Source organism: Moschus berezovskii, chromosome 11, assembly GCF_049115385.1.
Source record: "Moschus berezovskii isolate FMDL1 chromosome 11, NW_MosBer_1.0, whole genome shotgun sequence".
NCBI classification, from domain to species: Eukaryota; Metazoa; Chordata; class Mammalia; order Artiodactyla; family Moschidae; genus Moschus; species Moschus berezovskii.
This window is the reverse complement of record NC_142470.1, coordinates 58,125,193-58,151,247: the sequence shown is the minus strand read 5'-3', so window position 1 is coordinate 58,151,247 and position 26,055 is coordinate 58,125,193. Positions and strand designations below refer to the sequence as shown.

The window sequence follows — 26,055 nt, the reverse complement described above, 5'->3', positions numbered from 1 at the left end:
AAGATGTCAAGCATCTTTGTTTTTATCTTTTTTCTCTTAAAATGAAGTACCATTTTACTTGGAAGGACATTGGACCGAAGAACTGTGATTATTCAAACTGGTGCATTTAGCAAATACTTTATCAAAAATGAAAGGAACCTGTCCATTCAAGGAAAACAATAGATGGTATTTGTTGCCAATGGTAAAATTTGAGCTTTCAAGTGAAAATTGAAATTTGAGAAAACTCGTGTCTGCCACTGTGTGCCTGGCAGCTTCCCAACACTTAGGAACTTTACGTTTAGAAGAGCTGCACAGCTTCGTTTTTAGATGGTCAGTATTTTCCAAATGACCATCTGTATGATTTTATAAAATTGTCAGGAGTAAAAGATCCATTCAAGTGCAAGATATACCAACAATTTTTTTAAAACTTTCTATTTTATATTTGATTAACCGTGTTGTATTAGTTTCAGGTATACAGCAAAATGATTCAGTTATACATGCACCTGTGAAGTGAAAGTGATAATGACAGTCACTCAGTGGTATCTGACTCTTTACAGTCCACGGATTTCTCCAGGCCAGAATACTGGAGTGGGTAGCCTTTCCCTTCTCCAGGGGATCTTCCCAACCCAGGTCTTCTGTATTGCAGGTGGATTCTTTACCAACTGAGCCATCAGGAAAGCCCATACATGCATCTACTCTCTCAAAATCTTTCTCCATTTAGGTCACTGCATCATATTGAGCAGAGTTCCTTATACTATAGAGTAGGTCTTTATTGGTTATCCATTTTAAATATAGCAGTGTGTACATGTTGATTCCAAAGTCCCTAACTGTCTTCCCACTCATCCTTTCCCTCTGCAAGATATACCAATGATTTTAATGTGTGTGTTAGTCGCTCAGTCGTGTCCGACTCTTTGTGACCCCGTGGACTGTAGCCTATCAGGCTCCTCTGTCCATGGGATTCTCCAGGCAAGAACAGTAAAGTGGGTTGCCATTTTCTCCTCCAGGCATCCTTGGCCATCCAGGGATCAAACCCGGGTCTCCTGAATTGCAGGCAGATTCTTTTATTTATTTATTTAAAATATGGAACGCTTCACGAATTTGCGTGTCATCCTTGCGCAGGGGCCATGCTGATCTTCTCTGTATCGTTCCAATTTTAGTATATGTGCTGCCGAAGCGAGCACCAGGCAGATTCTTTTATCATCTAAGACACCCAGGGAAGCTTGATTTTAATACAATAAGAGTGTAAAGTTCATTATATGTTTTCCAATCCCACATCTGATTGTATGCATGCTAAGTCACTTCAGTCTCGTCTGACTCTGAGAATCCATGGACTGTAGCCTGCCAGGATCCTCTGTTCATGGGATTCTCCGGGTAGGAATACTGGAGTGAGTTGCCGTGACCATCTCCAGTGGATCTTCCCACCCCAGGAACTGAGCCCTGTCTCTTATGGCTCCTGCCCTAGCAGGCAGGTTCTTTACCACGAGCGCCAACTGGGAAGCCCCCACATTTAACTAACCTTTAAAAAAACAACCCGTTGTAAGTTTAGGTGTAGTGTCAAAGAATATCCACAATTATCTAAAGAGCCTATTAACATACTTCTCTTCTTACCAACAGTATTTGTGAGACCAGATTTCCTTCATATATTTCAATCACAACAGATGGAATGCAGAAACAGAAATGAGAATCCAGCTTTCTTCAATTAAGCCAGGCATTAAAGAGATCTGCATGTAAAACAATACTATTCTCATGTATTTTTTAGTATGGAAAATAAATTTTTTCATAAAAATGTTATTTATGTAAACAAGTAATGGGTTCATCACTTTTTTTTTCCTTTTAGTGAATCAATGCATATTTCAAACATTTCTCTGGGTAAATTTCCAATAGGGTAAATACGGAAAAATAAAACCTATTATTCATAAAAAGCTCTTTAGGGTTCTCAGTAATGTGTGTAGCAACATAAAGGGGTCCTGAGACTAAAAAGTGTGAGAACCCCTGCACTAAGATGCCTTCCTCTGATCCTACTTGTTAATTCCAGGGCAGAGAAATAATGTTACAAAGCTGTTCAAGGCTCACCTTCCCCAGCGAAGTGAAAGTGAAGTCGCTCAGTCATGTCCAACTCTTGCGACCCCGTGGACTGTAGCCCACCGGGCTCTTCCATCCATGGGGTTCTCCAGGCAAGAATACTGGAGTGGGTTGCCATTTCCTTCTCCAGGGGATCTCCCTGACCTAGGAATCAGAACCCAGGTCTCCTGCAGGCAGACGCTTTAACCTCTCAGCCACCAGGGGAGCCCAACCAAACATACTCTATTTACTGCCCCTACTCTGCATTCCTTCTGCAGTTAGGTCGTTCGGGTTTTTCCTGCTGCTTTCAAATCTCTGGTTTCAGGCCAGGACAGCCCTCCCAGGTGCCTCCTCAACTGGGCGGGAAACTCTCTGGAAGAGTCTGACTTTTGCACCCGCACCGTTCACACATCTGCAGCGACTTAATAGGGGCGGGAAGGGACCCAGGGAGGTCGTGGGCGCCCAGAGTCTTCTTTAGGTTGATAGAGCTTAGAGGACTCGGGAGGCCTCAGTGACGAGACTAGGTACTTGACAGAAAAGAGACAGGTCCGTGTACACCTTCACACCTCGGTCACCCACGAAGGCGGGGCCTGACCACGCCCCCTCGCGACCTCGTTGCCCCGCCCCCAGATCCCTCGCTCCGCCCTCTACCGCCAAGCAGGGAGTCCGGCGCGGCGGACTAGGGCCCTTTACGACAGTCTCGGCGCTTTCCGGCCGGTCTCGCGCGTGCTGATGTGTCGGGGAGGCGGGGCTTAGGGGAGCCGCCCCTTGCGACGCCCCCAGGCTCGGGGGTTGTTGCTGTGGCACATCTACCTCCTCTAGACCATGGAGGTCTCTGCTCGGCCCGCGCGGGCCCCGCGGGGCTCAGGTGGGCTCAGAGCCCCGCCTTGTGGCGGATAGAGAGGGGTGCGGCTTTCGGAGGGGTTGGGGCGGGATGCCCTGCGGAACCTGGGGAAGGGAGCGTCGGGTGGGAAGGGTCTTGTAGAGAGAGATTGCAGTCTTCTGTTTCGGGGTGGGTGATGACATTCAGGGCGCTTTGCGATTAGGGGGCTGCAGTCTGAGAAAGGTTCTAGGGCACTGGGGGATCCTGGAGGAGGGGTTGCACTGCAGGGATGTTTCGAGCATTCAGAGATCTGTGGGAGAACCCAGGTAGGCAGAAGCCCTAGACGGAGATTTCTCTGATTTGAGAAGGCGTCTGTTTTAAAATATCTCCGTTCCCATACGTGCACGTGCAACTCTCTCCATTTATTGGTTGCAGACAAAGTAAAGAAAGACAAGGCTGCACAGACTTCAGGGCCCCGTCAGGGCAGCCGAATGGGGAAACTGTTGGGTTTTGAGTGGACAGATGTGTCCAGCTGGGAGAGGCTGGTGAGCCTGCTGAATAGACCCACGGATCCTGCAAGCCTGGCAGTCTTCCGTTTTCTCTTCGGTAAGTCCAGTGTCTGGGAGGTGCCAGCGTGGTTGGGGGTGAGAGAATGACTATTGTCCCTTGTCCATTTCTTGGATACTTACTTGCTTAGTGGGCTAACCTTCCTTTTTCTAAAAGCTGAAGTGACTAATATCCTGGAAGAACTCTTTGTAACCCAGTTTTGTCTCCTCTGATTAGGGCTTGGAGATCAGAAGTGCTTTGATCCAAGGCTACAGGAAATACAGAGACAGAGGAACAGGAACCCATTCTATTTGTGGAATGAAGTTTTCCAATAACTTCGCTAAGGACTAGTCTTCAGAGAAATGGCAGGGGTGACAGAGCAGCCATTTAGGCTGTGACTCCCTAATCCAGACCTTTCTAACTCATAGGCCACAGCATGTATGTTTGGAATGGGTTACAGACATGCCAAGATATTACTTTCCTTAACCCAGTGGTTCTCAACTGGAGACGATTTTGCTCTCAGGGGACATTTGGCAATGTCTGTAGACATTTGTATTTGTCACAACTAGGTGTGAGGGGAGGGGAAGAGGTGATTACTGGCATCTACACGGAAATCAGGGATGCTGCTGAATGACCTATGAACCACAGGGTAGACCTCCAGCAAATAATTAACCAGGCCAAACCGAATTGTCCTGGGTTTGAGAAATGCCTTAATTTGGAGCTGGCTTCCTGACCTGAGTAGCCTTTCTGTTTACCCCAGTGTGCTGGCCAGATACTGCTGTGCCAGGAAGTAAAAGAGGTTGAGGGCGCATCACCCCAGAGCACTTTGTGTAGCCAATAGGACAGACCTTACAAACATGACTATCAAAACCTGAATACCTTCGATAGAACTTTGTACGCTTCTTTCATTTAATCTTCTCTGAGACCCTGCAAAATATTATGAGCCCCTTCTCACAAATGGGGAATTGGCTCAGCGAGGTACAGTGGCTGACATCCTACAGCTGGCATAATGCCTAGCACAGAGTAGGCACTCAACCAATTCCCAGGTGGCACAAGTGGTAAAGAACCTGCCTGTCAATGCAGGAGATGCGGGTTCGACCGCTGGGTCAGGAGATCCCCTGGAGGAGGAAATGGCAACCCACTCCAGTATTCTTGGCTGGAGAATCCCATGGACAGGGCTCCAGTCCATGGGATTAAAAAGAGTCAGACATGACTGAAGCGACTTGGCAAGCATGATTATTGTTGAATGAATTCTTTCTGGAGATGGGTGTGCTTGACTGTGTTCCAGTATGTTCCATGGTTGCCTTTGCTGAGGCCTTTCGGCACCCTTCCCCTCTGCCTTCTCAGGGCTGATGATGGTGCTGGACATTCCCCAGGAGCGGGGTCTCAGCTCCCTAGACCGAAGATACCTGGATGGCCTGGAGGTGTGTCGCTTCCCCTTGCTGGACGCCCTGCAGCCACTGCCACTTGACTGGATGTATCTGGTCTACACCATCATGTTTCTGGGTGAGAGAAACTGCAGGAGAAATGGGAGTACTGACTGACCTTCCTAAAACCCAGAAATCTGAAGCATGCTGGTGAATAACCAGGGTCTTGGGTTTCATTTTTATTTTTGGGTGTGCCACATGGTTTGTGAGATCTTAGTTCCCTGACTGGGGATCGAACTTAGGCCCTTGGCATTGAAAACACTAAGTCCTAATTACTGGACTGCCAGGGAATTCTCTAGGTTTTCTTATTTCACTTCTTCTATAACTTATAATTTCATCCTGCTGACCTGTGTGTCATCTGAGCTGTGACCCCTTAACTCTTTTTAAAATATTGAAATAACATTTAGTTGAAATTTATTTTTATCTGACTATAAAACATCTGATGATTTTCTTAACCCCACCCATAGCCTGTCCCAGGGGAGCTGGGCCTGTGGCGACCCTTTGACCTCTTAATCCTCTCCCCTACCAATCGCAGGGGCACTGGGCATGATGCTGGGCCTGTGCTACCGGATAAGCTGTGTGTTATTCCTGCTGCCATACTGGTATGTGTTTCTCCTGGACAAGACGTCGTGGAACAACCACTCTTACCTGTATGGCTTGTTGGCCTTTCAGCTGACATTTGTGGATGCACACCACTACTGGTATGAGTCTGGGAGGAACGAGGGAGGGGTTGGCTGTGTCAGGATGGTCACCAGAGGTAGGGGCCCAGTAAGGTCCTAGCACTTATCCCAGCAAACATATCTTCAACCATGCTTTACAGAGTAAACGTAACTTGTAAACAAGTAAAGGTGACTTGGATGGACTCCGGAGGGGCAAAGGTCAGCGAGGTGGGAGCTCTGAGGGCGACCACAAGCACAATGGCTTCATTCCCACCCCTTCACTCTTTCCCTATCTCCCCAGCTGCCTTGATCTGTCCACTTCCTGTAATCCTCTTAGAAGAAGAGAAGACTAAAGCCAGACATAGCTATTTTCAAATATTTCGAGGGTGGTCATGTGGAAGAGGGAGCAGACTTTCTCTGTGAGGGACAGAATTAGAGCCAAGAGTAGACATTGCTGTGGCTCAGAGGCATGTCAGAAGGAGAGGGCCCACCAGGGCTGCTCAGCAGTGGTGTCCCTGGAGGAGGCAACTCTCCCCCACCTCTGGCTTACGTGACCATCTTTCCGGGGAGATGGAAAAGGGATTTGGAGACAGGGTGACAGAGCTGATGATCTTTAACGAATCTTTCTATTACTAAGTGAAAAGCAAGTATGAGCTGTCAGTAACATGGGCGTGGGAAGAAAAACTCAAACACTGGATTCGTTAGTGATTTATCAGTCATTAATTACATGTCAATCGTCAGTACACCTATGCAGATATCCCCTTTTTGTAAACCTTTACATTCATTCAGAGTGGCCAGCTCTCATCATAAAGAATTGAGAGGCAGTTGGGCTTTCCTGGTGGCTCAGATGGTAAAGAATCTGCCTGCAATGCAGGAGACCCAGGTTTGATCCCTGGATCAGGAAGATCCCCTGGAAAAGGGAATGGCTGGTATTCTTGCCTGGAAAATTCCATAGACAGAGAAGCCTGATGGGCTACAGTCCATGGGGTCACAAAGAGTTGGACATGACTGAGTGACTAATACTCTTTGACAGAATACCCCAGAAAGTCTCATTTTTGTGATTTTTGCACAATTTGAAGAAATACCGATTGTTCACTGAAGGCTTTCCACATGCCAAGCACTACACTAAACACTTTTGCTTTGTCCATGTTATAACCCTTTGAGGTCCATAGTGACGTTCCCATTTTATAAATGAAGAAATTAAGGCTTAGAGAAATAAAGGGTTTGTCTAAGGTCACCGAGCAGTTAAGAGGCATAAATGAGACTCCAGGTCTCCCTAGTGGCAGACTCCAGTGCTCTTGAGCGCAAGTATAATAACCTGCCCCTTTCCTGGCTTCTCTGCTCATTCTGTGTCTTCTTGAAAACCTGCTTTGCATCTGCCTCCCCAGAATACATCTAATCTAAGTAGCCTGGTTTTGTCAGTTCTCAGCCTAGGTAACCTGGCCCTAGATCCTAGCATCCAGGTCTGTGAAATGTCAGTTTGTCTTGAAAACTGAAACTTTGCTTTAAATGCACTATGTATATTTTGATACGCCAGCTTTTCAAACATTCCCTGAAATTCCTTCTTTTTCAAATTTAGTCCTATTTTAGCACTGTAATCTTTTTTTTTTTTTGCATATCAGTGATTCTTTATGCCTTTCTCCCATGCAGTGGATGGGGTGGCAGGTGGAGCAGGGGGAAGTACACCTTCCCTCATGGAGGTAACAGGAGGTCAATGTATGCTAGTCTTACTGCCAGCTGCCCTGTGGCCATGGGGTGGGGAATGGAGGGTCTACAGCCCCTTTCTTCTGGTGCTAGCATTGTAGTCTTTTTCCTGTTTTTTTTTTATGAGGAGAGACTAATTTGCTAACTAACAGATGTTAAACACTGAATTTTTTGTTGTTGTTATAACTCACTAGTTGTCACAACTAGTAGTTTCTGTTATGACTTGAAATAATCGTTACAGGGTGCTCAAATAATTCGAAAGGGCCTCAGAATAGCCCAGAGAACTGAGAAGATGTGGGAGACATCCTAGAATAGAGAGATCATTACAGAGATATCCTGGAATAGAGAGATGATTACATTTAAAAAGCAAGGTGGAAATGGGACTGGACTAAGAACCCGTCCTCCACCCTTCTCCCTCGTCACTGCAGGTCCGTGGATGGCCTGCTGAGTGCCCGGAAGCGGAACGCCCATGTGCCCCTTTGGAACTATGCTGTGTTGCGTGGCCAGGTACCAGATCGCAGGAGAGAGGGGGTGTTCTTCACAGCCATTGGCAGCATGGCCGCCCACTGCCAGACTTCACTCTGCTTGGCCTCCCTGAATCTTCTCCTCCTCCCCGCTCCTTTTTGAAATTCAACTATTTAATTTTTTTTTTTACTTATTGATTTTATTTTTGGCTATGCTGGGCATGCGTTGCTGCACATGAGTCTCTCTTTAGTTGTGGAGAGCAGGGCTACTCTTCAGTGCTGTGCCCCCGTTTGTCATTGTGGTGGTTTCTCTGATTGCAGAGCATGGGCTCTAGGCAAGAGAGTTTTGTGGGCTCTAAAGCGTGGGCTGACTAGTTGTGTGGCGCATGGGCTAAGTTGCCCCTCAGCATGTAGGATCTTCCTACGTCAGGCATTGAAGCCATGTCCCTTGCATTGGTAGGTAGATTCTCATCTACTGGACCACCAGGGACATCCCTCTTTTTCCCTTTTTGCTGGAAAGCTGGCCTGGCTTCTCCCTGTTCTCTAATCTACTTCCTAATCTCTGGGGTCTCTCACCTTGTCATACAAAGATAGAGCTTTATTCCCACTAGATTAGAATCCTCATGAGGAAAGAGTAACCTCTGTGCTTCATGACTTTCTTTTTCCTTCATGACTTTTCCTTCAAAAGTGAAAGTAAAATGAAAGTGTTAGTTGCTCAGTCCTGACCGACTCTTTGCAACCATGTGGACTGTGGTCCGCCAGGCTTCTCTGTCCATGGAATTTTCCAAGCAAGAATACTGGAGTGGGTTGTCATTCCCTTCTCCGGGGGATCTTCCCAATTCAGAGATGGAACCCAGGTCTCCTGCATTATAGTCAGATTCTTTACCATCTGAGCCACCAGGGAAGCCTGAGTTTTCCGTCCTGACTTTGCCTAATACTGTGCCTGATATCTGTAGGATGTTAGATGAGTGAACATCTGAGATGAATGAATAGAGTGGATCTCGTCTCTCAGGCCCTGGACTGAGGTCAGAACTGATTTGTGACTGTCTGTGGAGGGTGAGGTTCTGACTTTGTTTGAATATTCGTTTTGCATATCGTGTTTGCAGATCTTCATCGTGTACTTCATTGCGGGCATAAAGAAGCTGGACGCAGACTGGGTGGAAGGCTACTCTATGGAATACCTGTCGCGGCACTGGCTCTTCAGCCCTTTCAAGTGAGCAGCAGGGCAGAGGCCTAGAGCGGCCAGGTGCAGGGTTCGGGGGCTCACCTCCTTCAGGTCTACAGTCACAGCTGCTGCTCCCACTTTGCCTAAATTTGCTGCATGCTTCACTCTGTCCACTCATCTCCCTCTTCAGCAGATGGCAGAGTTGATGATGTCAGAAGATCTAGGCTTAGCTGCCCCTGGGAGACTTACAGCATGGGCCGGAACAAAGGGAAAAGAAATAAAGGAAAGGGAAGTGCCAGCACTAGGTGACTTGGAGAGTGAGTCAGTGTCACAGCAGTTGCTGTGGTGGGGCCTCTGTCCTTGGGTGGCTGCCCCAGCCTCTTGCCCAGATTCCTCAACTAGCGTGCCAAGAAGATGAACAGTCAGCTCCCCTTCCCCAACAAAACCATTGTTAATAACTGCTTCTCTCTGACTTCTCTCTTCCTCCCATCTCTTCTTCCTTTTGCCTTCCTTTTTTTAATGTTACTTTTGGCTGCACTGGGTCTCTGTTGCTATAGACTTTCTCTAGTTGTGACAAGTAGGGGCTACTGTCTAGCTGTGGAGTGTGGGCTTCTCATTACTGTGGCTGCTCTAGTTGCAGAGCACGGGTTCCAGGTGTGTGGGCTCAGTGGTTGCAGCGAGTGGGCTTGGTTCCTCCATGGCTGTGGAATCTTCCCAGACCAGGGATCGAACCCGTGTCCCCTGCATTGGCAGGCAGATTCTTAACCACTGGACCACCAGGGAACCCCCTTCTTATCTTACTTTGTACTCTTCCCTCTGCTCTGACACCTCCCAGTTCCGGAAGTTTGACATCATTATATCAGCCAGGTGTTCCCCTTTTAAAGTTTCTCTTCTGGTATACCTCCAGGAAGAACCTGCCCTGCACAGCACACACACTGCTCAGTCAAATTTTGCTCTGGGAGCTCTGCCCTTGCTTAGTACTTAGGGCATGTTGAAAGAAATTGGACACCTGAAATATGTGAGAGTCCCTGGTGGCTCAGATGGTAAAGAACCAGCCTGCAGTGCAGGAGACCCGGGTTCAATACCTGGGTTGGAAAATCCCGTGGACAGTGTAGACTGGTGGGCTATAGTCCCTAGGGTCGTAAAGAGTTGGACATGACTGAGCAACTAACACTCTTAAATTATGTGGGAAAGAAAAGGGGTTGGAAAACCCTCCCAGAGGATGTCTTTGTGTGGTGTTCTCTACCCACCTGCCAGGGTGGATCATGCAGCATGGAGAAGGTAGCAGAGGTGCCTCAACTGTGAGTATTCCATGCGTGCTAGTGCCTGAGCTTTGACCCTGGTGTCTGCAGACTTGTGTTGTCCGAGGAGATGACGAGTCTACTGGTGGTGCACTGGTGCGGACTGCTGCTCGACCTCTCAGCTGGTTTCCTGCTCTTCTTTGATGCCTCAAGACCCATCGGCTTCGTCTTCGTGTCCTACTTCCACTGCATGAATTCCCAGCTTTTCAGCATTGGTCAGTTCCTATAATCTGGTGGGAAACAGGAAGCCACAGGTATGCAGGGGAGGGACGAACCAGAGGCCCATGTGGCAGGGGGAGATGGTGACAGGAACAGGAGCTAAGCTGAGCCGGACGTCATTTCTGAGAGATGGAAACAAATGGGAAGGCGGCCCAGGGCTTTTTGGCTCAGCTAGTATGTTTTGTAATAAGTTTCTGTGGGAAGTAATAGGCTCCAGTTGAGAACTTCTTTCATCATAAGTGAAATACCTGGGAGAGGATGCCTAGGAGAAGGGGAGGTGTGGAGGGGATGAGCCACGTTTTCCAGCCAAACTCCTGAAGTGCTGGTTTCCTCCCTGCTGTTCTAGGCATGTTCCCCTACGTCATGCTGGCCAGCAGCCCTCTCTTCTGCTCTCCTGAGTGGCCTCGGAAGCTGGTAGCTCACTGCCCGAAAAAGCTGCAAGAGCTGCTACCTCTCAAGACTGCCCCTCAGCCCAGCACTTCCTGCATGTATAAGAGGAGCCGGGCCAGAGGCAGTCAGAAGCCAGGGCTGCGTCACCAGCTGAGCACTGCCTTCACCCTGCTCTACCTCCTGGAGCAGCTCTTCTTGCCCTATTCCCACTTCCTCACACAGGTGCATGTGGGCTGGGGTCCGCTTGGATAGTGGCAGAGGGGACAGTGCTCAGGAGAGAAGCAGGCAGGTCTGGGACCTCTCTGGGCAGAGGACGGCGTTAACATGAGGAGCATGGAGCTGATTCCCATCGCCCTGCCTCCTCAGGGGTACAACAACTGGACCAATGGGCTATACGGCTACTCCTGGGACATGATGGTGCACTCCCGCTCCCACCAGCACGTGAAGATCACCTACCGTGATGGCCGCACCGGCGAGCTGGGCTACCTCAACCCTGGGGTGAGATGCCACTAACTTCCTGGCCTTCAGAGGCCCCCTTGAGCTTTGGGGTCTGGTCTCTGTGGGTCCACTTTGCCCTTTCTCTGGAGCCAGGTGGAACCTTCTTTTGTGGGGGTTGAAATGGGGCAGTGTCATTCACGTTCCTCAACTGAGTGAGATGAGACTTAAGAAAGGTGAGTACCACTAGCCCAGTGATGAAAGAAATTCTTCCACATAGTTTTTGGGTCTCTTTTTTTTTTCTTCCCTGTCAAAACCGGCAGCAGGCAGGGATCTTTTTGTGCCTTCGGCACTGCATGACCTGTCTGGAAGCTCAATAACAACGAGGTGGGACTAATGTGGGGGTTTGGGGCAGGTATTCACACAGAGCCGGCGTTGGAAGGACCATGCAGACATGCTGAAGCAATATGCCACTTGCCTGAGCCGCCTGCTGCCCAAGTACAATGTCACTGAGCCCCAGATCTACTTTGATATTTGGGTCTCCATCAATGACCGCTTCCAGCAGAGGTGGGCAAGGGGAGCAGAGAAGGGGGAAAACGTGAAGTCCAGCTTTTTTTGGCCAAGATGACTAGCCTGTGCTACTCAGTGTTGTCTTGCTTGCAAGGCTGTCCTCTGGTGCATGTCCCTGTTGACCTGGTTGTGGGCATAGCTGATTGCATCCAGCAGAGGGCACCGTCATCCCGAAGAAAAGGGAACTCATTCTCTTAGAAGCTGTTAACTCTCCTCAGGCGGCCACTAACCCCCATTCTTCTCAGTGCTCCAGAATCTCTTTCCCTTCTTCTGTCTCTGTCCCCAGCTGGCAGTAACATGCTGACATAGGCTGTTTCTTCTTTCTGGAAAACCCTGTTTGTTCTATCCGGGAACAGTGATGAACAGAACTGGAAATTCCGGTATGTAGGTGGCTGTGGCCTCCTTAGAACATGATTTCTTTCCCTAAGGATTTTTGACCCTCGTGTGGACATTGTGCGGGCTGCCTGGTCCCCCTTCCAGCGTACACCTTGGCTGCAGCCACTGCTGATGGACCTGTCTCCCTGGCGAACTAAACTACAGGAGATCAAGAGCAGCCTGGACAACCACACCGAAGTGGTCTTCATTGCAGATTTCCCTGGTATGGAAGAAAGCACAAAGGCTTTGCTGTCTCCCTTCTGGCCCCCTAGGCCAGGGACACAGTGTGTGATGGAGCCGGGAGGGTCTGCTTCTGGTGGAGGCTGGTTTTTGAAACCTGAGGTGGAGGTGGTGGTGAAGGTATGATTTCTCTCTTCTGACTCGGAGTGAGTTCACGCCACCTTGGCGTGGGATGGGAACTCTTGCCCCTGGCAGGGCTTCACCTGGAGAACTTCGTGAGCGAAGACCTGGGCAACACTAGCATCCAGCTGCTGCAAGGGGAGGTGACCGTGGAGCTGGTGGCAGAACAGAAGAACCAGACTCTTCAGGAGGGAGAAAAAATGCAGGTGTTTGGCTTGAATTAACAATGATAAAAAATTTTTGATGAGTGCAGTTGATTTAGTATAAATGCAAAATGCTTTTACGTAACAGTAACGCAGTGGGAGGCTTCCCTAGTGGCTGTTGGTAAAGAATCCACCTGCCAATTGCAGGAGATGCAGGTTCAATCTTTGGGTCAGGAAGATCCCCTGGAGAAGGAAGTGGCAACCCGCTCCAGCATTCTTGCCTGGAAAGTCCCATGGACAGAGGAGCCTGGTGGGCTACAGTCCATGGGGTCACGAAAGAGTTGGACATGACTTAGCGACTAAATAACAACAGTACAGTGGGACTGAAAAAGCAAGGGTCCTGGGGGCTATAAAGAACCTCATTCAGGATTCTAGAGGTCAGTTCCTTTGGATTCCAAAAATACAAGAAAAAAGATGGAGGTGGGAAGTGGAGGGAGGCCATAGGCTGGCTAGGGAAAGGCTAGAGGATGAGGGATCCATTTCTTCCCCCCTGTCAGTTGCCTGCTGGTGAGTACCATAAGGTGTACACAGTGTCGTCCAGTCCTTCCTGCTACATGTACATCTATGTCAACACTACAGAGGTTGCACTAGAGCAAGACCTGGCGTATCTTCAAGAACTGAAGGAGAAGGTAGAGAATGGAAGTGGTGAGTGTCTGAAGATTTGGGCTAAGAGAGCCCACTTTACAGGAAGTTGGGGTCATGATCGAGGATCTGCCCACTTAACGAATGAATTTGAAGTGTCTATCTGGGGAAAGAGGAGTTCTAGAAGAGAGAATGCTCTTTTCTCAGTGATTCCTCTTTTTGCCCTCTTCCGGACAGAAACAGGGCCTCTGCCTCCAGAGCTGCAACCTCTGCTCGAAGGGGAAGTCAAAGGCGGCCCTGAGCCAACACCACTGGTCCAGACCTTCCTTAGACGCCAGCAAAGGCTCCAGGAGATTGAACGCCGGCGAAATGCCCCTTTCCATGAACGACTTGTCCGCTTCTTGCTGCGAAAGCTCTTTATCTTTCGCCGCAGGTAAGCTTTACCCAATAGTACGTGTGTTTGTCATTGGATGTTTGCAGGCTGGGTCACTGTTCTCTGGTGAGAATAACTAACAGTAGGGACTCTTTCCCAGGACAATCCCAGTGCTGAACTTCTCCCTTTTTCCTCTCTCCTTGCTCCTCTCCCTGATTGGTTGGGAGAGAAAATGGTGTGTCTGATGGGCGCTGTCTTGTTCTGACTCAGTTTATTTCCTGTGGGTTATTCCTACCCCACCCTGGAATCCTCAGTCAGACTGTGTGAAGAGTGGAGTGCCCTTCCAGCTGGGATGGGGGTGTCTGGGGGGAGATTCTTATCTGTGTGTGAGAGGCCAGATGACCAGGTGTCCTCTGAGGGCTTTGGCAGGATTGCCTGTGTTGAAATGGGAGTTTGGACAGCTGGTTTTTTCCAATCTTTTTCAGCTTTCTCATGACTTGTATCTCACTTCGAAATCTGGCATTAGGCCGCCCTTCCCTGGAGCAGCTGGCCCAAGAGGTGACTTACGCCAACTTGCGACCCTTTGAGCCAGTGGGAGAGCCGAGTCCTGTAAACACAGATTCTTCAAATCCTAACCCTCCCGAGCCGGATTCCCACCCTGTCCACTCAGAGTTCTGATGGATGTCAGATGTGGATTACAGCTGTGGCAGCAGCCAGTCACAGGACCATTACCTAGGCAGTGGACATGTGAAAAAACTACTTCAGATTTTTTGTTTTTCCTCCATATCCATAGCTGTAATAAATTCAGAAGGGATAGATTAGAGGGACCAAGGAAATAAAGCAAGGATAAGATTTATCAGTTCCAAGGTTGAGGGGCTTAGGCAGTGGGGTTAAAAAACAATGTGAAAATGTCTTTCAAGGGGTCAGAATCAGGTTTAAAGTGACTTGCTCCTTGCCAAATGAGAGTTAATGTTCCATGAAAATAACAGCTGCTGTTCTTAAGTGCTTGCCATATACAGGCACTGTGTGAAGCCCTGTGCCAGCATTATTACACTTATTCCTTAAGAGCCATAAGCCCTATTTTGTGGTTGGGAAAACTGAGGCTGAGGGGTAGTATAATTCACTCAAAGACATATACCTAATAAGGGATGAGCTGAACCTCAAGTCTGTTTGGCTTAAGTCCTGCACCATCACTGACAGTAATTCTGAAATAACATAGCTTAAAACTTGTCTGATTATAAAGTGTGATTAGGATGGTGATCAGGTTTTAGATGCACCGTAATTTTCTCTTCATTGCAATTTTGATTTTTTTTTTCCTATTACTTATACAGCCAGTTTTTCACTAGGGGTTATCACTAGGGGTTATGAGCATAGAATAGCAGAAAGTTAAACTGATAACAGAATTTAGATGATTAATAGTGGTATATATCTAAAAAATAAGCTTAGTATTTAGCATTATTCTAGCTTTCAATGAGCAAGAGGTGATGTAAAGTGAGATTTAACCAAGTGTAATGAAATCAGGGGATGTTTACAGTCAAGATGTATAAAATTTGGATGTGATTCAGGAAGATCCTCAATTCTGTGAAAATTCAAAGGCCTGGCACTGGGCTAGGAAGTAAGAATGCATAATTAGCAACAGAAACAAAAAACAGGCCCTGTTTGGGAACTCTGTGTGGAGGCAGAGACCAGCGGCAGCAGGCTGGCAGTCCATTACTTTGATAAAGGATTGCATTTGTTTTCAGTCTTTTCCCATGCTCCACTCCATCCAATCTCAGGGTTCTTTCCTAGGCGTCTGCCTTTTTACCATACACACTTGGGATGATTGTGTCCACTCCATGGTTTCCAGGGATGCCGCTGCTTAGATTTCTTTCCTGTGCTCTAGAGCTGTTTATCTAGCTCCACTTGGTTATCCCAGAGTTTTTAACTGTCATAAACAGAAGATGCGTTCATTCACAACTGCTTCTTTATCACCAAATGGCATCTGTTTGATTCTTCCATTTTCCTTCCATTTCTTAAGATTTCAAGGCCCATCATCAGTTCTACCTTACTTTTTGGACCTGTTGAATTCATCTCTCCTACCTCTGTCCTTTCAGCCTTTATACTGGAATCCAGTTAGAGACAGATCAGAACAGGGCTGCCAGGGAGTTGGGCAGGTTGGGCCTAAGCGCACTCAACGGATCCAAGTGGAGCCTGGCAGTAAGTTCCTGTGATTCACACAAGGCAATTTGTGGGTTAGAGATAGCTGTGGCACAGGCACTTTGCTAAGAACCATGCGTGGGAAACTGGTTTTCAGTCCTGTTGCAGATCCCTTCAGAGACACAATATACCTTGGCACTGTGTCCTTCCCCATAACTGCTGCCCCACCCTCCTTTTTACTTGGTGAAAATAAAAGTAGTTCATTTTCAAGGGAACTCTTACAGTATCTTTGTACAGGCAAGGATGTTACTTTCCCCCAACTGTGTACCACTTTTCATTTTCCAATTGACAATGGATGTTGTGGGTACTTAATACTGTTAAGAAAAGCTGTTCACTGGAGAAAATCTGGGTTCTCCAGGTTTCAGTATTCAGACCCTGGTAATCAGTGTTTATTTAGGCACAAGGCTTTGCTTCCTACTATAGGCCAGCATTTAGGAGTTTTGTCCCTGACCAGTGTCATCCCCCTTAGGAAACTATGATTTTCAACTTAAACGCGTTTCACATTCCCTTTCATTAGCACTTTATGCTTTTGACTCTCAAGCTTTAACCACCGTCACCGTTTCATGCCTTTGCACCTGCTAGCCTCCCTGGGCTTGTTAACCCCCAACCTCTACCCTGGGTCTAGGCAGAGGACAAGCCACCTTTGTCACTCTTAGTCTGCAAGCTCCTTGACAACAGGCATCATCCTAATAAATGCTGAACCAAACCTCAAGGCCGTTATTTCTCTGGTGCTGCTTCACCAGCCTACAGATGCTACATCCTCACCCTCATTATTTGACCAACATGGTTAAACAGCAGTGTCCATCTAAAAGCTTTTTGGTATTCTGGAGCTTTTCAATGTCATGAAAAGTTGAAGTTCTCAAGTTTCACAGCAGGTCAAAAGAGTTCATACGCCCCTAAGATTTAACGTTGCCTTTCCTCCCAAACCTGTTTCTAAACTTTTAACCCTCCAGGCAAACAGATATAAGCAGGCATTGCTTGGGCCTCATTTGCAAGAGTAAAGCATTTCAACCATTTGATTTCGTATTTGCTGGTGTAAACATGGGCCATGTAGCTCAAGAAAGGATGGTTCAAGAGCTGGTTGCTAACTGCCACAAATTCAGAACACACATCCTCATTGCAGTCTTTAGTTTATCCATTGTATGATGGATCCTCACCAGCCCCTCACTACTGTTTTAAGAACAGTTCAAACTGTACTAGGTAACTTTTAGCCTTTAACCCATTTATGCAGAAGGGGAACGTAAGGCATTAAATTGCTTTTACAAACAATGAAAATTAGTTTAAAATTTACAGTATCACTCTTCTTAAAGCACTGCTGATGATAGTGCAGAAATGGCTGTTGTAGTAAAGACGTGAATTTTGCCCACTGTGTTGGCCAAAAAAGGCAGTGCTGGACAAACCTTGAACTTTTAGTGTCAGGAATTCGGTTTATGAACCTTTTAAAGGCCTATAGTTAAGGTTGAAGTGATTTCCCTAAACCATGGGTGGGATTACAATTACTCAGGGTTAAAATATGTTTAATTCATACTCATACTGAAACAATAATGGAGGGAGGAGTTCCCAGATGGCCAGGATTCAGTGCTTTCACAGCAGAGGTCCACATTCAATCCCTGGTTGGGAAACCATCCCACATACCACCAGAATACAAATAATAATAATGGACACAGGTAAGGTAGAACCTAGCATTTTATTTAGATCTTCATTAAACTGTTGGAATTGAGAACCAGACATACGTAATAAACCTCCGAAAATAGATCCTGAAAGGCACTTTCTGCTTAGGGCAAGCAGTCATGGAATAAGCATGTAAACAAGCTGGCTTCTCTGTACCACACCAGCCAAGTCAGCTTTCTCCATGGCCAGCTGCACCAGCTCTGCCCTCCCTTCTGTTAACACCAGCCAGAACCCCTGTAGGTCCAACCCAAGGTTTTTCTGTAGGACACCTTGGCCTACCTGGGAATGCTGGAAACATGTTAAAGGAATCATGGTGTTGAGGAAAAAAAAAAATCTTTTAAAAGCTGCCATCTGAGGTGATGGCTTCTCTGTACTTACGCCATACCCCAGAATACAATAAATAAGCAATTAGAAAATGTTCAAGTATGAAGGGATTTCCTCCTCCCCGCCAAAAGCACTGCTCTCTGAAGGAAGCTGGTTTCTCTGTAGCTACACCAGCTGTCCAGAAAGCTCATTGGACCTGGTTTTGAAAATAAAACAAAGTTAAAACCCTGGGAGGAGTTCTTGTGCAGTGTGGAGTACTCAGTCTTTCTTATAAAGAAAAAAAAAAAGTTATCTGGTACCAAAGTGTGCAACCTACAGACCCTCGGGTACTGCCCTGTGACTTCTCTGTATGACATCACAAGGGTGCCAAGTGCCTGTTTTTCTAGAGCTAGGAATTGGTGGTTTGGCTAGTGCTGAAACCATGCATAGGATTGGTTTACTAAATAAAAACCTTATTACGTACGTCCTCCAAAAGACAGCTGAAAGTGGAGAGATTCTGATTTGGTGCTGTTTAAGAGATGGCGATTAAGAGCATAAGCACCAGGGAGATGGTTTAATGGTAACTGCCTTTTTTTTTCTTATGTCAGGCTAGAGCTCCAACTGGAACTTGCGTTACATGCAAGAGTGATTGGATAGGGAACACTCCCTGACAAAGAGCTACATAATTAGAAGTGGATCAAGTTATAGGGAGGATAAGGGAAGGCTTCACATTCATAATAGAGCTCAAGACATTACAAATTCATGCTGACAGGGCTGTGGCATTGCCAGACAAGAAGCTATAATGGAACTACAAGTACTTTACGTGCACATTACAAGGACATTTTCAGCATTTGGTGGGAAAGTCAATGCAATTAGGATTTTAGAACGTTGGGTGATGGGGCACAAAGTTTCAATTTCAAAGCATTATTTACTACAATGCTGTTGATTTGTTTCTAGGCAGTTACACGGATCACCTATGCTCACTAAATTCATTATAATGGTGAACAAAACACCTAGGGACAGAATAGCAAGCCCAACTTACAGTCCCCCACACAAGCTAAATTCATGTCATTGACTATAGAGTGACTGCAACTGATCAGGAGCTGAAAGAGGACAGGAAAATTTAGGAAGAAGGGCCCTTTCCCGCAGAGCTTGAAGGCTTCTCTGTAGCCTACGCCAACAAGTCTGGGGAAAAAAGGCTAACACTTTCAATATTTAAGCTTTTTGGGCACTTCCCATGGGAAGCTGTCCCTACCAAAGTGGCCATAGGCTGCAGTCCTCTGATAAATTGGCTTCTTCAGATCCAGATCCCTGGAATATACAAGTCCGTAACTTAATATGTAGCATTCAATTAAAGTAAAGCAAAACAATCAGCAAGACTCATTTTCAAGACTTCTGGCAAATGAGTTCAGTTCTCTGGGGTATGCTAGGAAAGAAGTTTGTGGCAAAAGTGTTTGTTACTTCCCTGATGTCCAAAACTCCTTGCACAGTCCTTATCAGTAACTATAGTTCTCGTTTTTCCGTCCCTGGCTCAACAAATATGAAAACTTGTCATTATTTGGAGAAATTTCAAGTGTCAAAAGCTCGTCTAAAGTCATGGAATACTTACCAAGGTCCCATGCCCACACCCTACCATGGTTATTTTCTTTGTAACAGCCATGTACATCCCATTTATTTGTACTAAAAATTCTTTTAAGTAAACACCCCTCAGGTAACAGGAACACAAGTCTGTATCAAATGTGGAGAACTCTACTAGGGTGATTAGTCTAAGCCATGGAGCACTAGAATTTTAATTCTTCCTAATAATTTAAGCCTCTACTGGAGGCAATTTTCTAAGATGATATCAACACATTCTAGGAATTCAGATGTTTCCCCACTTGAGTTTTCCTTCACACCTTCACCTTCTGAGATTTGAATATTATCAAGTTTATATACACACCCACACCCTCAATGTTTTTCACTAGCAATAGGCTTTACCATCTTTACCTGACAATGACCCCAGGGCGGAGGTCAAAATTCTTCTTCACAATCTCTAATAGCTCTCTCTCACTCTTCTGAGAGGTGCCATAATGGAAAATGGAGATAGACAATGGATGAGATACTCCAATAGCATAAGAGACCTGAAAGAATTTAAATATCATTAAGAGTCAGTGAGCAAAAGACTCACACACTGTGTAACAGACAGGTATAAAAAAAAGACAAACAGTTAACTGCTAAACATCCTCCCACTTACACACCTTTTAGTGAACCCAGTAATAGAAAAATATATACCTGAACAAGAACCCTTCTGCACAGACCTCCTTTAACAAGGGATTTTGCCACCCAACGAGCAGCATAAGCAGCTGAACGGTCCACCTTGGTATAATCCTTTCCTGAAAAGGCACCTCCTCCATGAGCTCCCCAGCCACCGTAAGTGTCCACAATGATTTTCCGGCCAGTCAAACCAGCATCACCCTGAAATTTACAAAATTTAAGTTACTTTATGCCCAATCCTTTCCAGTGGTTCTAGATCAGGCCTGCCTGTTAAATGTTTATTCAGTATCACTTGGCAAACATCCTCAGAAGATTCACACGCAGGCTTCAAAAAACCTAGGAAAAAGGTGGAAAGTAGCCAGGTTTTTCCAAGTAACCATGACAGATAAAAAAAAAAGCAAAACTGAAATTGTAAGGCCTTACCTGAGGCCCACCAATAACAAATCTGCCACTTGGCTGTAGATGATAGATTGTGTCCTCATCAAGGTACTTTGCAGGTACAACAGCTTTGATGACTTTCTCCTTTAGGGCATCTCTCATCTCATCAAGACAAACTTCTTCATCATGCTGAACAGATATAACAATTGTGTGGACTCTGATGGGAAGCACAGCACCTCGATCCTGCATATACTGCACAGTCACCTTGAAAGCCAAACATGAGAACATCAGTCTACAAACAATAGCTTTGCTCTTGGTTCCTTACCCTATAATACAGTACAGTACAGAGAACAAATGCTATTCTTCTCTTAGCTTTAACTAAACAACCTTACTGATGTCCTGTGCCAGTGTAATGGGTGTAGGTTTACGATGTTCATCACTTACTTGAGTTTTAGAATCTGGGCGTAACCAAGGCAAAGTGCCATTCCGGCGTAGTTCAGCCAGTTTGGCATTGAGCTTGTGTGCTAAGACAATGGTTAAAGGCATACATTCCTCAGTTTCATCAGTGGCATAACCAAACATCAAACCCTATAAAAGGAAAAGTCACCAATGCAATCAATCCAAGCTTCAAAATGTATTGTTAGAAGAAGAGATGTAAACAGATGTATACCAAAATACCTGGTCTCCTGCACCAATGTCTTCCTCGTTTCGGTCAAGATGAACACCTTGAGCAATATCTGGTGACTGTTGCTCCAAGGCCACTAGCACATTACACGTCTTGTAGTCAAACCCTATAAACAAAACAATGTGTGTTTTCTTAAGGGCCATAGCGATATTTTAATATTTACAACAATTATCTGGAATTCGAAATGCTGCAAAAGAAATAAAATATACTTAAATGTAGTACTTTTAGAGAAAAACATAGGGCCAGAACAAAAGGACAGTAAAAGTATACGGGTGGAACTAAATATTCCCAGGAACACTCTAGAAAACAGAGCTAAAGAGAACTGAAAAAAATATCTGGAAAAATGAGGTTAGAAAGCCAACTCATTAAAACATACCTTTGGAAGAATCATCATATCCAATGTGTTTAATGGTTTCACGAACCACTTTCTGGTAGTCAACAGCAGCTCTGGACGTAATTTCCCCAGCAAGAAGGATCATTCCAGTCTTAGCAACAGTTTCTAATAAAAGAGATGTTCACACTCAAACATCACTTTATAAAAATTTTCATGTTATCTTCAGGTGAGAAGTGTTCTGAACCTACCACAAGCGACTTTGGCATCAGGGTCCTGCTGAAGGTGGGCATCAAGGACAGCATCACTGATCTGGTCACAGATCTTATCTGGGGGGGGAAAAAAATTCCTGGCTCAATTTCTTTAATCTACTATTAACATAAATATGCCATGCCTCCCTCCCTATAACTACAGCTATTAAGATCTTTGTGAATGCTTTCTTCTAAAATTGTGGCAGGGATTCCCTCCATACAGTGGTTAGGACTCCACTATTCCACAGGAGGGGGCAAAGGCTCTATCCCACATGCTGCTTGGCACAGCACCCCACCCCCTACAAATTGTGGCAAAATCTATTTAACATAAAAATTTATCAATTTAACCATTTTCAACAGCATACATAACTGCCATCTAAGTAAAGCATTCCTTCTGCAGAAACCATTTTCCTGAAGAATGCTGGATACAGTGACACGTTTCCAAACTTGACACCTTGGTTTTTTAATATTGCTGTACAAGATCACCAATTCAGGTAAGCCAGCAAAACACCTAGCATGTTTAACACATTTAAGCTCATTGTGATATATGCGCTTTACACCTTTTCACAAAGACATCAGTACCATCTTTCCACTATTTCAAACATTTTGAAAAACTCAAGTTCCCAGGCTAAACAATTTTCATTGTTATACAGAACAGCCACATAACAGAGACTCAAATGAAAGTAGAAAGAAAAAGTGGCTTTCTTCCAACCAAAAGCAAAACTAGGAACATTTACCTTTACCGTATTAATTTTCAAAGTCAACAATACTTACATTTTATCCCCCAAGTTTAAAATTCTCAATATAAATCTAACGCAAAGTGTGGTCTGTTTATCAATTTCTCCATGATCCTCCAAGGAACACCAATTAGGGAAGTGAGAGAAAATGTCACTTAAAGAATAAAATGATGAAAGCAAGAACACTTCACGAACAAAGGGGATAACAATTTGATTATCGGCAACAATTTGATTCTGTGTTGAGTAATCCAGGATCAAGAGCTGAATAGGCTGGAAAATACCCAAATGTATTCTGAATCTTTGATATCCCCCTCATCTATACAGCTCCCCAAATATTACTTTCCTAAATTTTCTATAACCATTCAAAAAAATCTTAAGTAAAACGTGTACCGCACTCATGCCATAGGCCAACATTTCCGAATGCCTGCGGCTTTAACTTAATAAAAGATGGGTCAAACACACACGTTCCCAGCACTATTTGAGAATACAAACAAAACCGCCACACCACATCTGACCGTCACTCACTAGGACCTCAGGGTCTGTCCTCGCGTAGACCACTAGGTTGCTCGTGGTGTTTCACCATCGGCACAGTAGGCTTACTAGAGAGAAATGGCTCCTTAAGCCATCAGACGACATCTGTCATTGCGGTCATCCTAAGGAAGGTCTGGATCAGACTAGTAAAATAGTGATCTTCACCATACGAGGTTTTCAGGCTGAGACCGAAAGTTCCTTGGTATTGCTTCACTCCTTCGCGTGTAAATTGATCCCCGTAATGGCGGACCGCTGGACAAAGCCCGTAGGACGTGTGGAGTAAAACCCTGCTTAACGGTCAGCCCCATGGCAATGGCGTCTCGCACTCAATTCATGCTTCCTGTCCTTTTCACGCGCGATCCAAATAAGGCAGGGCTCCTCCGACAAGCGCTATATTTAGTTGGAGGCTGTCACCTTGACGCCAGACCATATACCGGCTAAGGGCATGCCGTATCCTTTACGGTAGCCAAGGAATTAATGGGGAGCGCGGACGCCCCGAGGCCCAGGCCGCGCTCTGCAAACCGGCCGGCTCCCTCGCCCAGAAGCCACATGCGGCAGACACGTGGTTGCGGCTGCAATGCGGGGCGCGCGCTCCCGTGGGCCGGACGCGAGCACGCGGGCAGGGTCGCCCACTCGAGGTGGCTCGGCGCGCAGGGCGGAGAGGAGGAAATAGTGCCCTCCTCGGCAGGAGCACGAGCTGCCGCGGCCCCCGCCCTTCTCGTTTTCTGGAATCTTCCGCATGCCGGGGCGCGCGGCCGGATGGGAAGAGGGGAAGAGGAGCGGGGGAGGGAGCGGGGCGGGGGGAGCTGCAGCCACGCGCTCGGCACCGGCGGCGCGACGAGGAAGGCGCGCGGCCGCCGCTCTTCCCACCACCAGCCGGGAGAGGGTCACTGGCGTGGACACCGCGGCTAGCGGGTCCTACCAGGCAGGCCCGATCCCGCGCCCCGCCCCTCACTTCGCTCCAGGGCCCGTCACCTCACCTGGGTGGCCTTCCCCCACGGACTCGGAGGTAAAGAGGAACGTGCCCTCCTCGATGAACGCGTCGTGGAAGCCGTTGAGCTGCCCGTTCATGGCGGTGGTGGTAAGTCAAAGTGGCGTAGAGGAGAAAAAGGAGCGGCAAGGCGGCGGCGAAGTGCGCGAGCAGAAGACGGCGGTCTATCTAGCTCAGGCGGGCGGCGCGGAGCGAACGAGGCGGCGGGCGGCGCGGCCCAGTATTTATACACGGGGCCCGCGCGCGCCCGAGCCGAGCCCCGCCCCTCGGCGCCCGGCGCCAATGCGCCACTCGCGCGGGGACGCGGGAAGAGGGAAGGGGCGGTGCGCAGAGAGGAGCTCGGGCTGAACCACTGTCCCGGGCAGGGGGAGGGAGCGGGGGTGACGCGCCCCTCCTGCGAATATTCGCCATCTTAAGCACTAATAACAAGCGGTGAGGGGAAAGACAAGAATACAGGGTCACCGTACGCTTCCGTGAGCCACGGGGAGGAAGACAGACAAGGACTTTATGGGCCTGCTCCCCTGTGCTGTGACATGGCACCTCCCTCCCGACCGTTGGCCCGGCTGTCTGGCCACAAGGTCGCGTCCCCCAGCGGTGGCCTAGGGAATCGACGGGCGTTTTGTCCTCTGGCTCTGCCCGAGGGTCTTTCCGACTGCCCTGCCTGGGGATGCCCGGGTGACGGGGAGCCCGGTGGCCCACAGCCACGTGAAAGTGGCCATCTTGGCTGGTCAGCGTACGAGCCTTCGCGCGGCCTTGTGCCTCCCCTCCCTGCGCGCTGCCGGCGGCTGGCAGTCTTGCGGGGGGTCGTCCAGTTGCTAGCAATGTCTTAGATAATGGTTCTGTGATGAAAATGGCCGGAAAACGGAATAACGAGAGTTCTGGCATCAATTTCAACGGCTGCCGCTCCCCGCGCTAGAGTTTCGGAGAGAGGCCTTACCCTTTGCAGACCCTACGGCAGAGGTTGCACTCGGCCTCTTTGGCTCCAGCCTGTCCTCCGAGAAAGGAGGCTGCTCACGAGGCTGACCTTGCACCTGCTGACTTTAATGTCTTGGAGGGGACAAAAAGAGTCGATGTCTAGAGGGTCGTTTCAGTTTTCTGTGTAAGAGACTGTTGAATATCGGTGCGTGTGAGGGGTGGGGGCGGAGGGAGCCTATTTCGCCCTTGTATGTGATTCAGCAGATCAAGGTGAAACGAATGGTCTGTTTCCCGAAGCTTTCACTTTATATAATGTCCACATGCGTGTGTGCCAATTTTGCCCATTAAAGGAATTCTAGGGAAAGAAAAAAGAACAAAACCAAACTTGAGCCAGCGAGGAGCAGGGAGTCGGGGACAGGCTTCATGGCTCCCGTTTAGAAAGACCCACAAGTGGCGGGTGGGCCCGTATCACTTCCTCCCGCCCTTGGGGCGGCGGACACGGTGCAGGGCCGGGAGGGGGCCGAGGATGGGTGGGGGTGAGGGGTGGCTGCTGCTGTTGCGGTGGCCCCGAGAGCGTGAACATTGGGTTTAATGATGTTATTAGGAAACCGCCTGCTCCTAGGATAGGATGCTCGTTACCCTTGGGAGATGAATAAGACCCCTTGCAGCAGCTCCAGCTGCTTATAGCTCAGAGAATTAGGGAAATTCGGAAGAATAATCCTCTCTTGCCTTGCGAGAGGCAAGGGGGGTGCGGTTTGCTGTTTGGGAAACAATGGAAGCATTAGGGATTCTGACAAAGAACTTAAAAAAAGGGCTTATCTTTAGACTTTGTGACCACATCCATGTTCCCTCAAAGCAGGAAACAAGAAAAGGCTAAATCACAAAGAGGCAATATATATGCTGTTTTATTGGTTTATATTTTTCAAACTAACTTCTTGGAAAAATAAACTGTAAGACCTTCATAATTTATTGTTTGTTTTAGAGTATTTCACCTTTTTTTTTAAAGCAGAATCCCAATTAGCTTACAATGTGTAATAAAATTTCCAACAGAAACAAGTTGCCTGTGTAGGCCGGTCAGTGCATGATCTTCCAGCAGAAGAATCTATAGGGGAATCTAGAATATAATTAGAAAGTTATTTGATTAATATGGAGTCAGAACAAGGGGATTAAATTCAGT

General features: G+C 47.2%; 2 protein-coding genes and 1 non-coding gene across 3 annotated transcripts; 1 reads left to right on the top strand and 2 right to left on the bottom strand.

Annotated features, from left to right (window-relative positions):
- Positions 1–1,053: 1,053 nt before the first annotated feature.
- LOC129540164 (U6 spliceosomal RNA) lies at positions 1,054–1,160 on the bottom strand. Its single transcript, XR_008682615.1, has one exon. It is a non-coding gene; the product is annotated as a U6 spliceosomal RNA (small nuclear RNA).
- Positions 1,161–2,765: 1,605 nt separating this feature from the next.
- On the top strand, positions 2,766–16,042 carry GGCX (gamma-glutamyl carboxylase). Its single transcript, XM_055399603.2, has 15 exons — positions 2,766–2,908; positions 3,299–3,469; positions 4,757–4,915; positions 5,372–5,537; positions 7,628–7,706; positions 8,770–8,876; positions 10,181–10,344; positions 10,695–10,960; positions 11,105–11,236; positions 11,589–11,740; positions 12,172–12,341; positions 12,554–12,684; positions 13,179–13,326; positions 13,501–13,696; positions 14,122–16,042. Exons 1-15 carry the CDS (start codon positions 2,866–2,868, stop codon positions 14,312–14,314), a joined length of 2,277 nt encoding a protein of 758 aa, XP_055255578.1. The 5' UTR covers positions 2,766–2,865; the 3' UTR covers positions 14,315–16,042.
- Positions 16,043–17,500: 1,458 nt separating this feature from the next.
- MAT2A (methionine adenosyltransferase 2A) lies at positions 17,501–24,169 on the bottom strand. Its single transcript, XM_055399604.2, has 9 exons — positions 23,953–24,169; positions 21,705–21,782; positions 21,499–21,621; positions 21,116–21,228; positions 20,882–21,025; positions 20,483–20,701; positions 20,078–20,260; positions 19,793–19,926; positions 17,501–19,117 (listed from the first exon to the last, which is right to left on the bottom strand). Exons 1-9 carry the CDS (start codon positions 24,041–24,043, stop codon positions 19,015–19,017), a joined length of 1,188 nt encoding a protein of 395 aa, XP_055255579.1. The 5' UTR covers positions 24,044–24,169; the 3' UTR covers positions 17,501–19,014.
- Positions 24,170–26,055: the final 1,886 nt, after the last annotated feature.